Source organism: Corythoichthys intestinalis, chromosome 12 (genome assembly GCF_030265065.1).
Source record: "Corythoichthys intestinalis isolate RoL2023-P3 chromosome 12, ASM3026506v1, whole genome shotgun sequence".
NCBI classification, from domain to species: domain Eukaryota; kingdom Metazoa; phylum Chordata; class Actinopteri; order Syngnathiformes; family Syngnathidae; genus Corythoichthys; species Corythoichthys intestinalis.
In genome coordinates, this window is record NC_080406.1 from 27,368,234 (window position 1) to 27,382,309 (window position 14,076).

General features: G+C 38.9%; 1 protein-coding gene across 6 annotated transcripts in view; it reads right to left on the reverse strand.

The window, feature by feature from the left end:
- Positions 1–1,359: 1,359 nt before the first annotated feature.
- The window catches only part of edar (ectodysplasin A receptor), a 49,114-nt gene continuing 36,397 nt past the window's right edge, over positions 1,360–14,076 (reverse strand). For all 6 annotated transcript variants that reach the window (XM_057851458.1, XM_057851457.1, XM_057851456.1 and 3 more), the window contains 4 exons: positions 10,425–10,497; positions 5,079–5,412; positions 4,907–4,970; positions 1,360–2,580 (listed from right to left, as the gene is read on the reverse strand). In XM_057851458.1, the coding sequence (XP_057707441.1) occupies positions 2,195–2,580; positions 4,907–4,970; positions 5,079–5,412; positions 10,425–10,497 (857 nt within the window). In that variant the 3' untranslated portion in view covers positions 1,360–2,194. The remainder of the gene's footprint in view (positions 2,581–4,906; positions 4,971–5,078; positions 5,413–10,424; positions 10,498–14,076) is intronic.

A 14,076-nucleotide genomic window follows, 5' to 3' on the forward strand; every position in this document is an offset into this window, starting at 1 on the left:
TTAGCACTCCTGGTGTTAATACTTTGTACAACCCCCTTTTGCCAACAAAACAAGGTCTGGGGACTGAGATGGCCATGGGAGGAGCTTGATTTTGTGTCTGGTGAACCATTTCTGTGAAGATTTGGCCATATGTTTAGGGTCATTGTCTTGCTGAAAGACCCAGTGACGACCCATCTTCAGCTTTCGGGTAGAGGGCAACAGATTTTGATTTAAAATGTCCTGGTATTTCAAAGCATTCATGATGCCATGCACAAAAACCTGACCATGTGCTTTTTTGGTCAGATGAGACCAAGATTGAGCTTTTTGGCAACAAACACTAAGTGGGTCTGGCATGCCACGAAAGACGCGCATGCTGAAATGTTGCCTGGCTCTGCCAGACTGTTCTCCCTGAATTTTCCAAACACTGACAGTATAGTCTGGGAACCAGCCCATTAACGGCCTCTCGAGCAGGTACAAAATCAATCGACAAATCAGATTTGTTTATTTGCGTGACGTGTTCTTAATGAGCAACGTCACTCTTGCGCGTCGAAAGTCGTCTCCACAACAACACAGATGGTGAACGGGACAGCCGAGAATATGTTCCAATCCACGGTAAAATCAGTTTTAAATTACCAAAAACACATCGACACGAGTCATTGACAACAGTCTGTCTCGCGCTAGCCATGTTGAATAAACTCCGCTCTCATTGTATGTTTACTTCCACGCGCAAGTCCCTCGTCCTGCCCTCGTCATTTTACTAATGTCACGTCTGCCCGTCGCTAATTGGTCCACTCCGCTCTGTTTGCTGTGGCTTGCTCCGCCATGGAAATTGTATCCGCGTGAATGTTGGCCAGACTCAGTAGCTGGAACAGCGGTGAGTCTGGTGTACCAGGCAAGCTGAAAAGCACCTCATACCCTCTGTGAAGTATGGGGGTGGGTCAGTGATGGTGTGGGGCTGTTTTGCTTTCAAAGGCCCTGGGAACCTTGTTAGGGTGCATGGCATCATGAATGCTTTGAAATACCAGGACATTTTAAATCAAAATCTGTTGCCCTCTGCCCGAAAGCTGAAGATGGGTCGTCACTGGGTCTTTCAGCAAGACAATGACCCTAAACATATGGCCAAATCTACACAGAAATGGTTCACCAGACACAAAATCAAGCTCCTCCCATGGCCATCTCAGTCCCCAGACCTTGTTTTGTTGGCAAAAGGGGGTTGTACAAAGTATTCACACCAGGGGTGCCAATAATTGTGACACACATTATTTGATGTCAAATAATTTTTTCTTTATGTGGGATTTTTTTCCCCATTGAATGAATGCACTTGTATTGAAGGTTGGATTTTTCTCTTTTTTTCCATTAAGGTCCCATATTATTTGAATAACAAAAAAAAAATAAAAAATTAGAAGCTAAAAAACATCTTTTTCAGTGGTGCCAATAATTATGGAGGGCACTGTAGTTGTTGAATTATAAATATTTGGTCCATGTGTCTAGCACTGCATAGGCACTTGTATGTAAATCTATGACTTTATGTGCAAAATGATCGTACTGTATGAGTTGGTGGAGCCTTCCTGTTGGAAAATCTCCATTTGAGTGTGCAAGAAAGCTATATAGCTTTCCATATTATCATACTTGATAGAACCTTGGCAAAAAAAAATTCATAAGACAAGAATATAAATAACATTGCGTACATGTACCCTGCCTTTTTTTGTGGTTTTGTTTTTAAAATTTCCATTCATTTGGCAAGAAGGTGTCATTCTTCCAGAAGAACATATGTGAAGTTAGACACAATTAACCAGCGAGAAGACCTGAAACACAATGTCTACGTTCTAGTTCACTATAGTGAGTTCAATCCTCATTTATGCATCTCTGCATCTGTCTCAAAAACTATATGCAATAACAATTACCATAAATTTCAGACTTTTTTGCCCATTAAATTTATGGATTTTTATAGGCTAATAAGCTGCATGTCTTATGATTTAAATTTCCCATAATACAAAGTGGACACCTGCATCTTATAGTCTAGTGCGGCTTACAAACGACAAGAAGAAAAAAAACTCAAGTTTTCTTGTTTTGTGACGCCGTCTTATAGTCAAATTCTGTAGTCACAATTACTCGTTTTAATGTGTATCTTCTTAACTTGGGGATATATCGACTGAGGTCCATCAACGTTCTTCATGTGATGAGGGAACTTAAGAGTTTGTGCTTCTCAATGCTTTCAAACACTGGCGCAGCGTTGTGAAGTCTGCTGGCATGGTGACGGGCAAACCAGCTGGCTATGGAAACTGCTGATGCCTTGTCTACTGCCCTGAGCCGTCATGTCATTGCCTCCTAGAACGTCCGAGCACAGCGACTCGACAGCGTCCAGTCTCTCAATCTGCACTAAGCGGGTGAGCAAGTCGGGGATGCTGTATCCTGCTGTGCTCACCCTCTCGAAAAGTTGCAGGCCGTCGCTCATCCCGCCGATCTCATCCCGCTTCAGGCCGAAGCTCTCGGCCAGATGCCTCCAAGTCTTGACCACTGCTGCCTCGCTGCTGTAGGAGGAGCTCAGCATGCGGCTAGCTTTCTCCAGGCAGTCGAATGGTAGTTCCGTGGGGCTCAGGCCTTAGGAAAAACAAGTATGCACGCTAAGACCTTGCAGTTTGCTTGCTAATTTCCATTAAGGTAGTGAGACAAAGTAGCATCGGGGCACAAATTGTTCACAACTGAAGTCTGTAAACCTTGAGGCTGCAATAACTAATCAGTTTAATCGATTAAGAAAATAATTGCCAAAGAATTTCATAATCGATTTTTACAGGCAGCTATGAGCAGTCCCGTTTGGGTCCTTGTTAATGTTGTTTGTAGAGCAACAGAGAGAAAGAGTTCACTGCTACAGGTTGGGTTGCTGAATCAAAAATATTACGAAGTGTCGAGACTTAGATTGTTTTTTGTGTTGTCAGATTCAGTGTGCCTCTGTCAGAGTAGAGCCGGGCGGTGTACCGAAAATTTACCGTTAGTGAAATTCTTCACGATGACTGACGTAATTTTGACGATGTCGTTAAATTCGGTAATTTAATACAACAAGGAAATATAGTCTTTTCATCCCGCTTTGACTCTGTGTTGTTCAGCTACGTTCATTCCCCTTTAAGAAAGCAGTCACTCGCGGCTAACGCTACAAGGAAACATGATGTAGTCAGGCTTAAGGGAGCTTTTCCAATCTTTCACCTGACTCTTGGCGGCCTCCAGACGGGCTTTCACTGCTTTCCTCCCTGATTCTCACGATTTCAGGAGAGTGTGCTTTCAATGCTCATACTGGTAGCCAGGGCACAGGCTAACGCTAGCGGCTAATAGCGGCTACAAATGAACGTGATGGAGTCTGATAGCGGATCCAACCTTGTCGAAACGGCTGAATTTAATGAGTGGATTGGGCACGGACTAGATCTAGCAATTATTGTGTCGCGTTATTTTGTATCTCTGTGTGTGTGACTTCTTTGATATCTTTTATGATCGTAAAGCATTCTGCATAAATTATAATCCAACAGTGACCGTTTAATGGCCACAGCTATTTTTCTGTATGTGCTTGCTTTACTCCGTGTCATTACTGCCATCATAAAATCTTAAATGTTTAATTGGCAAAAGAGCAATATAGCTTTAATGTGTGTGTGTGTGTGTGTGTGTGTGTCTGTGTGGGGGGTGCATGTGTGTGTGCATGTATTAAAAATGCTCTGGGGAAAAAAAACCTGAAACTTGAAGTAAACACTTGTGTTGAGTAATTGTGTCACAGCAGACATTAACAATACGTTGCCTGTTTGAAGTGTACTGTTCAAGCTGTAAGTCATTTGTGTTACAATGACATGTTTGCAAAGTCGTTGTATTGATTTTTATAATGTTGTACATTGTTCAAGTCATACAAGCTGTTATAAATGTTCATACTTGAATTCTTATGGTTTACAAGAATTTTTTATATACTTAATGTTTAGACTGCATGTGCAATTGTTAAATATGTTAAATTGAAAGCTGGTAAATAAATCAACAAGAAACCGTTCATTTGTATTCCATGTACTGATTCAGATTTTCAAAATATATAACAGTCCGCTTGGACGAATTTATCGTCATTTATCGTTATCGAGGTAAATCTGTTCAATTTTCTGTGATACGGACTTAAGGCCATATCGCCTAGCCCTACTTCAGAGGTGAGTATATGAAGCCAATATTATTGTTTGTATTCTTTGTTGAGACGTTACGACTTAGTACGGAGCGCTTAGCTATTTAGCGATAATGCTAATCAGTGTCTTAAGTGTAAGTGTTTGTATTGTGTTTTGGAGAAGCATACTAGCACTTGAGTTATTGTTAGATCGTAAAGTTGTCTCATTTCTTTTTATAAAGAAACCACACACATAAATCGATTCATATAAAATCATAGAGTCACTTTTCAACACAAACTCCCATTCTTACAGTAAATTGTCATCCTGCCGCCTCATTTGATTTTGTTTATAGTTTGTTTAAAGAACATAAATTAGTCATTGACAATTTATATCAGTGCTTTCCCTACAAGAAAAAAAAATGTCAATCAGCAGCACTTTTTTATTTGAATGAACAGGACTTGTCTGACTTGTGTTCTGAAAAATTCTATTTATGTTTAATACTCACAACCTTTTATTAAAAACTTTAACATGTTTTATATACTTAAAACAATAAAGTTGTAGACTAAAGGTAAGTCAGAAAGCTGTAATCAAATACTATTTTTGAAGAAAATAGTCATCCACTTGTCTTCATTGTTACTTTCAACATGCTTAAACTTCAAGTTAAATTGTGAAGGTAACTGAAAAAAGTGACATCTATCCAAAGTTAACTAATTATTCGAGATTAATTTATTGTCCGATTAATCAGTTATAAAAATAGTCGTTAGTTGCAGCCCTAGTGAAACATATTTTGTTTTAGAGGCACTTACCATCTGTCACGTTGCACACCGTAGTATACAGATCTAGGATCTTTTTCCTGCGACTCTGTAACATCTGTGTAGTAGAAAAAATGAAACACTATGTGATCCAGATGATCCAGAACTGCAGATCTGTTTATAATCATAAATGTATAGTGCATATTTCATAGATCCAAATTCCTACCCCAGGGTTTTTATTGCTATTGTTGATTGCGGTCACATTGCTGATGTGGTTAGCGCTGGAGATGTGGTTGACATTGCCCATTGGGCTGGGATTGGGGAGGTTGCTGTTGGGGTTAGCTGCGACGTTGGCGGTCCCGTTGCAGGCGCTATCACTATCCTGCACGCCCAGAGCGAGCAGGCAAAGGTCTGGCTTGTTCCCCACATTGATGAGGCCTAAATTGGGGGTCAGGTTGTTTGTCTCCGCTACGGAGCCCTGCTTCTCCAATGTCGCCTCCTCGTCGCTGTCAATACTGCGGCCCAACAGCTGCTCATTCTCTGATGATGCGTCGTTCTCACTGCCACATACAAAGACAAATATCCCTCAAACACAACTAGTGCTGCAACGATTATTCGATTAACTCGAGTAATTCGATTTGAAAAAAAGCTTCGAAACAAATTTTGCCGCTTCGACGATTCGAAAATTAAGAGCTGTGTTGTAATGGTTTGTTTTTAAAGTGTTTTGAAGGAATAGTATCTTTTCTCGTATTTACTGTTTGACTGTTTGTATTACTCTAACGTACCCAATATGAAATAGCATTTATATCATAGTTTAAGGAAAACAAGCAGAATATATTTGACATAGGGCATAAGAGATACATGATGCCTTCTGACCATGGAAGCCCAATGCGTGCGTCATGTAGCTGACTGAGCAAGATTGACGCTGACTACCAGGTGATAGGCAAGACATTTATAAGCCCACGTCTGCGACACCAAATCCCGCAATCAGCTCTTCAGGACGGGCCAGAACAAATGGCGGGACGTGCTGTACTGACACAACAACATAAGTTTGATAGCTCAGCACCTCTCAGACGGTGAGGCGTGCCGAACCTCCCACCTCAGTTGCCCAAATCTGCAACAGAAGAAGACCCAAACACACCCTTCTTCCTACTAACAGCCCGCCCCGCGAAAGCCTTCAAAAAGACTGAATGTTTAACTAAGCATTGTCATTTTTTCTCGGGAATCTTTTGTTGACTTGTGATATGTCTACCCTGAAACCAGCCTGCCTCTTCACCTGGGTCTGTTGCCGTTTTGCCTTGCCGTTTGATCGCTGTCGACCTGAATAACTTGTGTTTCGAAGCCTTTTTCCAGCTTTCAAAATGCAGTCAGTACAAGGGGTTAAGACTAGGCTGAACGTGCAGAGTTTGGCCTTTTGGCCGGGATGTTGGGGTTTCGACGACCCGGGTCTTTGGCTCTGCACCAGCGCAGGTCTGGCGGTTCGGCTGGCGTGATTCCGGCAATCTGGTTTAAAGGTCATATTCCTTCAGTTTGCATTTAGTTTTATTGATTTGGGTGGGTACCCTGTCCTCTAGTGGCAACAGGGAATATGACATAACTCATCTAACATGGCTGGATCCAGCTGGTCCCCCTTAAGACCAACATAAGATTGTAAGTTTCTGTTTAAGCTAATATGATTGTTTATGTATTCATAATTTAGTTTAAAGGCATATTTTGCAGTTTTTTCTTTTTTGTGGAAATATGTGTTTGGATAATTTGTTAAGAGCATTGTAAAAAAAAAAAAAAAAAAAAAAAAAAAAACATTTTAAAGCATTTAAGCTAGCGGACTTTTGTTATGCAAGTTAGCCAATTGTTCTTTTGTTGTCTTGATCCTCATTAATTCATTTTTAAGCTCATGTATTTAAATGTATTGTTAAATGCATTTATTGCTCTTGTGAAAGTTCAATTCTGCAAAGTTTGAAAAACTCAGGAATTTTATTTTGTATTTGCATTTCTCTCTTTTGAAAGTGCAATCTTAGTAACCCTTTGTTTTGCATCTTCTAAAATTGATTCTGCAACGCATTCAGTGTTCTTAATCCAATTACTCGATTATTCAAACTAATTCATAGACTAATTGATTAACAAAATAATCGATAGCTGCAACTTCTCAGGACCCTACTGAGGATAAGTGCTACGAAAAATGAATGTGTAATATGACCTAATTGTTTCACTGGACAATAGAAGCTGTATTATTTCCACGGTAACAACAAAATACTTTAGCGGTCTTCAGTCCACGAGGACAAACAACTTTCTAGTAGTGAAACTACTACAACTATAACGTATACAATACCAAGAATAGATCGCAGTAAAGTGAAAATGAATGTCTTCCAAGTTTGACATACTACAAAGCAGTCTTGTCAACAACCCTGGCAATTTTGAGTGAATAAAATCACCAAGTAAATGAAAGTGCAAAATTTCAGGCGCTCTATGCGAACAAAGGCTTTCAAATTCTTGCAATATAAAGGTAAAGAGAGTAAAGCAGCAAAATACAATTAACATAAAATTTAACAACCTGTGTTGCTCAAATTGGTAATTTTTCATAGTTTGTCCATTGTTTGGAGTTAGGGTATTTTCCATACTATAAAGCGCACCAGATCATAAGGCTCACCTTCAATGAATTACGTATTTTAAAGCTTTTTCCATATATAAGGCGCGCCGCATTATAAGGCGCATAGAATAAATGCTACAGTAGAGGCTGGGGTTATTTTATGCATCCATTAGACGGTTCTGGGCTAAAGGGAATGTCAACAAAACAGCAAGGTAAAACATGTAGTGCAACACACAACATCACATGGTGGAGGGGAACTTTTTTATTTTTCACAGTCACCCTTTTTGTGTTCGATGGGTTATTATTAGAGATGATGCTGATCGATCGGGTCCGATCACGTCATTTTCAAAGTATCGGAATTGGCAAAAAAATATCGGCCATGCCTTTTTTCAATATATATACATTTTTTAATTAAATCGTTTTCTAATTGTATTTAACGTTACAGACATAATATGTTACACTCATCCAGAGTCTTTAGTTTAGGCTTAAGGTAGGGTTATCAAATTCATCCCGATAACGCCGGTAATTAATTTTTAAAAAATGTATCACGTTAAATATTTAACGCAATTAATGCATGCGTTGCACGACCCACTCACGCATTGTCGCGCTCAATCTGTAATGGCGCCATTTTACCCCCATAGAGAGATAAAAGGCAGCGTAAAATGAGTTGAGTGAATTTTGGCAGCCTTTGAAGTCTTTTTTTAATAGGCTAAAGCCTTACAATCCCTCTCCCTGCGATTAGAAATATCATGGGAAGCAATGTGGGGAGCAAGGAAGCAATTGATCTTTTTCTTAACACCTTATGTTATTTCCCAACGCAGAGAAGATATATCAATTGGTAGCACTACGCAGTGTCATGGTTCCACTTCCCATCATGCATTTGGGTTGAATGGCTGTAGTATCATTTACTGAAAGCTCAACAAATACACTAGATGGCAATATTTAGTCACAATATACAAAGTCACAAGTCTTTCTATCCATGGATCCCTCTCACAGAGAGAATGTTAATAATGTAAATGCCATCTTGAGGATTTATTGTCATAATAAACAAATACAGTACTTATGTACTGTATGTTGAATGTATATATTCGTCCGAGTTTTATTCATTTTTTTCTTAATGGATTGCCAAAATGTATATGATCGGGAAAAATTATCGGGAATGATTGGAATTGAATTGGGAGCAAAAAAACATAATCGGAACAACCCTAGTTATTATGATGGAGAGTGTTATTTGTGAATTTCTTATTATAATGGTACAATTTTGTAAGCCTGTTTTTGTTTGCAAATTTGTATAAATCTGTCAGAAATTTTTTTTTAAAACTGTTGCGGCTCAATATTGATTCATATATAAGGCGCACCGGATTATAAGGCACACTGTCGGCTTCTGAGAAAATTTAAGGCTTTTAGGTGCGCCATATAGTGCGGAAAATACGGTTTGTCATTGTAATAGCAGCAGGGACAAAATGGAGGAATACACGCAAACACACAATTTGTTTCCTTTATATCTGATCCTTTATTGTGGTTGAATATTTACTGCAATTGATGCTCATTTCATCTACTCTTTAATTGAAACCCCCACTAAAGTTGAGCAGCATGCATGCTAAAAATGTGAGTGCAATGGCTAAGCAGAAAATGTTACCTCCTGGTTTTTACAAAGTGCCATTGTCGGAAAATTGGAATAAGGTGCGCCTGAAGGTATATGAGGAGGAATAAGTTTCCTATTTCTTGAGATCATGTTTTATTGTAAGTGGTTTTATGTGAAGCCTGAAATAAATAACCCAGAACACCTTTACCACCGGACCCCCGACTGTTCACCTCTTGGCGTTTATGAGGTGTCGTGTACCTCACGCCCGCCAAAGACTCACCGACTGACAGATCACTGCTACACAGACTTGTTTGCGCAGGCCAATTATAAACACATGTTGAATAAAGGCTTTCCAGACCTTTTGGGTGTTGTAATACACATGCACAAACCAGTAAATAGTTATTGGAATACATTCATATATAATGTGGCGTGAAGTGTGATTTTAATTGGGATGTGCGTTGGTCTCAACTAGGGCTGTCAAACTTATCGCGTTAACGGGCGGTAATTAATTTTTAAAATTAATCACGTTAAAATATTTAATGCAATTAACGCATGCGTGGAACTAACCACTCAAGCATTGCCACAAACAGCCTACAATGGCGCTGTTTTACTTAAATACAGAGCTAAGAGGCACTGTGAAGTGAGTGGAGTAGATACAAGCATTTATTGGAGCCGAGCTTTTAATTGGAAAATGCATTGACTTCTCATCCACAGCAACTAAAAATATTGTGGGAAGCGACGTTGAGAAGAATGACAGTTGTTCTTTTTCTTAAAACGCTGTATTGTACCCAACGCAGAGAATATATAGCATTTGCAGCCACCATACACAGCCATGGTTGCACCACTTCCCATCATGCATTTGGGCAGAACAGTTAAGTCGCTACAGTATCATTCACTGAAAGCTCAACAAATACACTAGACGGCAATATTTAGTCACAATATACAAACTCATATTTATCCTTTAAGAATTACAAGTCTTTCTACTCTGGGTCCCTTTCACAGAAAGAATGTTAATAATGTTAATGCCACCTTGTGGAGTTATTGTTATAATAAACAAATACAGTACTTATGTACAGTATGTTGAATGTATATATCTGTCTTATCTTTCCATTCCAACAATAATTGACAGAAAATATGGCATATTTTAGAGATGGTTTGAACTGTGATTAATTACGATTAATTAATTTTTAAGCTGTGATTAACTCGATCAGAAATTTTAATCGTTTGACAGCCTTAGTCTCAACAGATGAGAGCAAAAATGTGACATTGACACTAAAATTCGGTATTCACATTATGAAAGTAGAAAATTATTGGGTAGGAAGAAAAAGTGCTCAAGTTACTAAAAAAATTAACAGGTAAGAAAAATCTGGTATGTAATGTCAGCATGAGATATGTCTCACCTTTTGACTGCCTTCTGAGGTGAGGCCTGAAGTTTGTCAAATTCATCTTTTTCTGAGTAGATCACCACTTTATCTGTAGAAGAAAGATAAGACCTTTGTAATAATAATGATAATAAAAAAAAAAAAACACTGTAAATCCAGTAGGTTGAGTTGCTGTGAAAATGCAAAATAGAAATCAACTGCTAACTACCACACTGTCAAAAGACTAACAGTTCTCTACATTTTCTTTATAATACAACTTTGCCTCAGCTTTGCAAGATCCATGATAGTGCAGAAATTGTCATGAGTAAAAGAAATGATAATTATTAAACAATTCCTTTTGTTGTGTTCAATTAATTTTTTTGTTCTATGTGGGGAAAAGACAACATACACTGTACCTGAGATAGAGCTCGCAATTGATTGAGGCGTGGTGAATATTGGCGCTATCCTCAGTATTTGAGGAAACCCATAGCCTCAGCTAATTCTCAATTTATTCTCTTACTTGCGTGGTTAAAATCTGAGCCACAAACGTATTTATTCACAGAACACAACACCACTCGAGGCACTGTAGTTGAGACTATCCTAAAGCATTGCAATTACAGTCATTATTGAGGCTGCTGGTGTTGCACTTTCTAGTGTGAGTAATTAAAGACAGCATTGGTGTGAGGGTTGAGGTTGAACTACGATTTTATCTATCGCGGTCCACAAATTACAAAGGTGTGTGGGTGTGTGTGTAATCACCCATGATTTTCTTTTGGCAGCCTAATTAACTCAGTCTACTCCTGTTTGTAAATGACAGTTATGAGCTATGGTGTCTTACCCCTGTACTGTATACACACAATATTATTCTGTCTTTAAGGACCAACATATTTCGTTGTGAATTAAAGCGCATTAAGTTGCTGTGCTTTTAGTGGTTATGTTATTAAGTCTATAAATTGCCGCACATTTTACGATGATATCATTAAGTCTATTTTTAATCAGTCCCGTTGTACCAGAGTATGCATGTGTGTGCTGAAAACAGGAGGAACCGTTAAACAGCTCAATGTTTACACTTGGTACTGATGGGTATTTATTTTATGGGTTTGCACTTTGCACTTTACCAACTTAGCTGTATGAGCTGGATGGATGCTCCAAACAAAGTTTCGTTGTGCTTTTTTTGTAACAATGACAATAAATATTCTGAATCTGAATCACATGAAAAAGAATAGAGCATCATTGTCAGCAGTTATGGTGCCTTAATTTATCTGGGTAGGTTCAACATTCCATCAAGATTTTGTCATTGCAATGCAGCTCTCGTAGCCCACACACACACACACCATCATGCATACGCATATATAAATACATATGTACTGATGTATACACATACACGTACAGCATATGTACAGTATATTTAGTGCTGCAACGATCACTCGATTAACTCGAGTAATTAGATTAGAAAAAAAGATTCAAATTATATTTTGCTGCTTCGAGTATGCGTTTAATTAATGTGGCGTTGTAATACTTTCTTTTGAAAGTGTTGGCATTTAGTTTTATTGATTTGGGTAGATAGTGACTGCCTTCGAGTGGCAACAGTGAATATGACATGACTCATATCACATGGCTGAATCTTGCTGCTCCCTGTTAAGATCAACATAAGCTAGGTTCTTGTGTGGGATAATGTTTTTTTTTTGCATTCGTATGTTAGTTTATAGCTATATTTGACCGTTTTTTGTGGGAATGTGTGTTTGAACCAGTTGTCAAAAAGAAAAATGTATTTTATAGCATTTAAAGAGCATACGACACCAGAAAAAAAGTCTTAAATGGCCTTATTATGTGAATTAGAATCATATTTTGAGACTATTCGACTATATACAACAATTTAGCAAAGCGCAGATGACGAGAAATTAGTCTTTTAATCTGCCGGTTAGCCACGCCTACAATTATAGGGCTTTAGCGTCCCCAACAGGTGGATGACGTCAGCGGTAGACTAGGCTCATCGGTTTTACTATTCAGCCCATTGAGGGGGAATTGTTCAGAACGAGGAAAACGAGACGAAGAGAGCTGCAAAATGTCATTGTTTCAGTCTCTCTACTCCCAATATTTTTACAGGATATTCTTTTTATCCAAGTATTTTCCCCAATAGCTATATAAATGGCTTGAGAAGGACCAGTCAGCCCGTCGAGGGGGAACTATTCACAATGAGGAAAACGCGACGAAGAGAGCGGCAAAATGTCATTGTTTCTGTCTCTTTACTTCAATATTTTTACAGGATATTCTTTTTATCCAAGTATTTTTCCCCAATAGCTATATAAATGGCTTGAGAAGGACCAGTCAGCCCGTCGAGGGGGAACTATTCACAATGAGGAAAACGCGACGAAGAGAGCGGCAAAATGTCATTGTTTCTGTCTCTTTACTTCAATATTTTTACAGGATATTCTTTTTACCCAAGTACTTTCCCCAATTGCTAAATAAATGGCATGGTCATGACAAATAACTTGTGCTAAATGGAATATAAAATAATAAAAATCCATTTATTCAAGACGACATGGCAAAATTACTCCATAATGGTCAAAACAGTCGACTTTACCTTTACTGTCACACCTGCCGAACAATATTTTATGACACCTAAATCGGACATATGTCATTTCCCTTCCCCGGCTTCGGAGAATGTAAACAGACCAGAAGGAGTGACAGCTAGCCGACATGCTAACACGAACCGAGGGAGGTTTCAAAGTCTTCGAAGTGGAAAATCACACATAACTAGCCTGGATTATTTGACATGACGACCCGGTTGTCGAGTTTCTTTGCGGATCGGCAAACCGCCCGGCGGAGAGCAATTTACAGTTCGTTCCCTGGAGGAGGGTGGCTGGAATTGTTGTGTAGCTAACGTGCTAACAAATAACTGCTAATGAGCGTGAGGATAGCTTTTTACATGCCTATCAATGATCAAACGTAAGTAGTCCTTTATTTAAAGGAATTTTATAGTGTTTACTTTGTAATCACTGTATTCGTATTTGACATAATACAAAACAAGATGTTTACTCACTTCCTTGTAAGTCCAATGGTCCCACAGTAAATATCCACGGTGAATGGGAACCTTTTGAAACTCCAAAAAGGCGCATACGCCTCTCCCGCATACAGAATGATTTTTCTGCAGCCGTTTGGCTGGCGTGATGCAAAAAATAAAAGTATTAATCCGCAAAATCAGCTGAATCCTTCGTCCTCATACACAACAGTACACTGTAGCGTGAAGAGGACGTCTTCTACCGTACACGTCACAGCGCCCTCCTCCTCAATGCGAGACCGAAGCCGGAAGTCATTCATTTTCCTGGCGCGGGATTCAAAAAACTAAATAAATATAGCGATCGCTTCCACACACATCCAAGCGGTCCATATCATTCAGGAGCATAAAATACCGCGTGTATTATGAAATAAACATGCTTTTTCGTGTCACAAGCGCTTTAAGCTAGCTGACTTTTGCTATGTAAGTTAGCCAATTGTTCTTTTGTTGTACTTACAGTGGGGCAAATAAGTATTTAGTCAATCACTAATTGTGCAAGTTCTCCCACTTGAAAATATTAGAGAGGCCTGTAATTGTCAACATGGGTAAACCTCATCCATGAGAGACAGAATGTGGGAAAAAAAACCCAGAAAATCACACTGCTTGATTTTCAAAGAATTTATTTGCAAATCA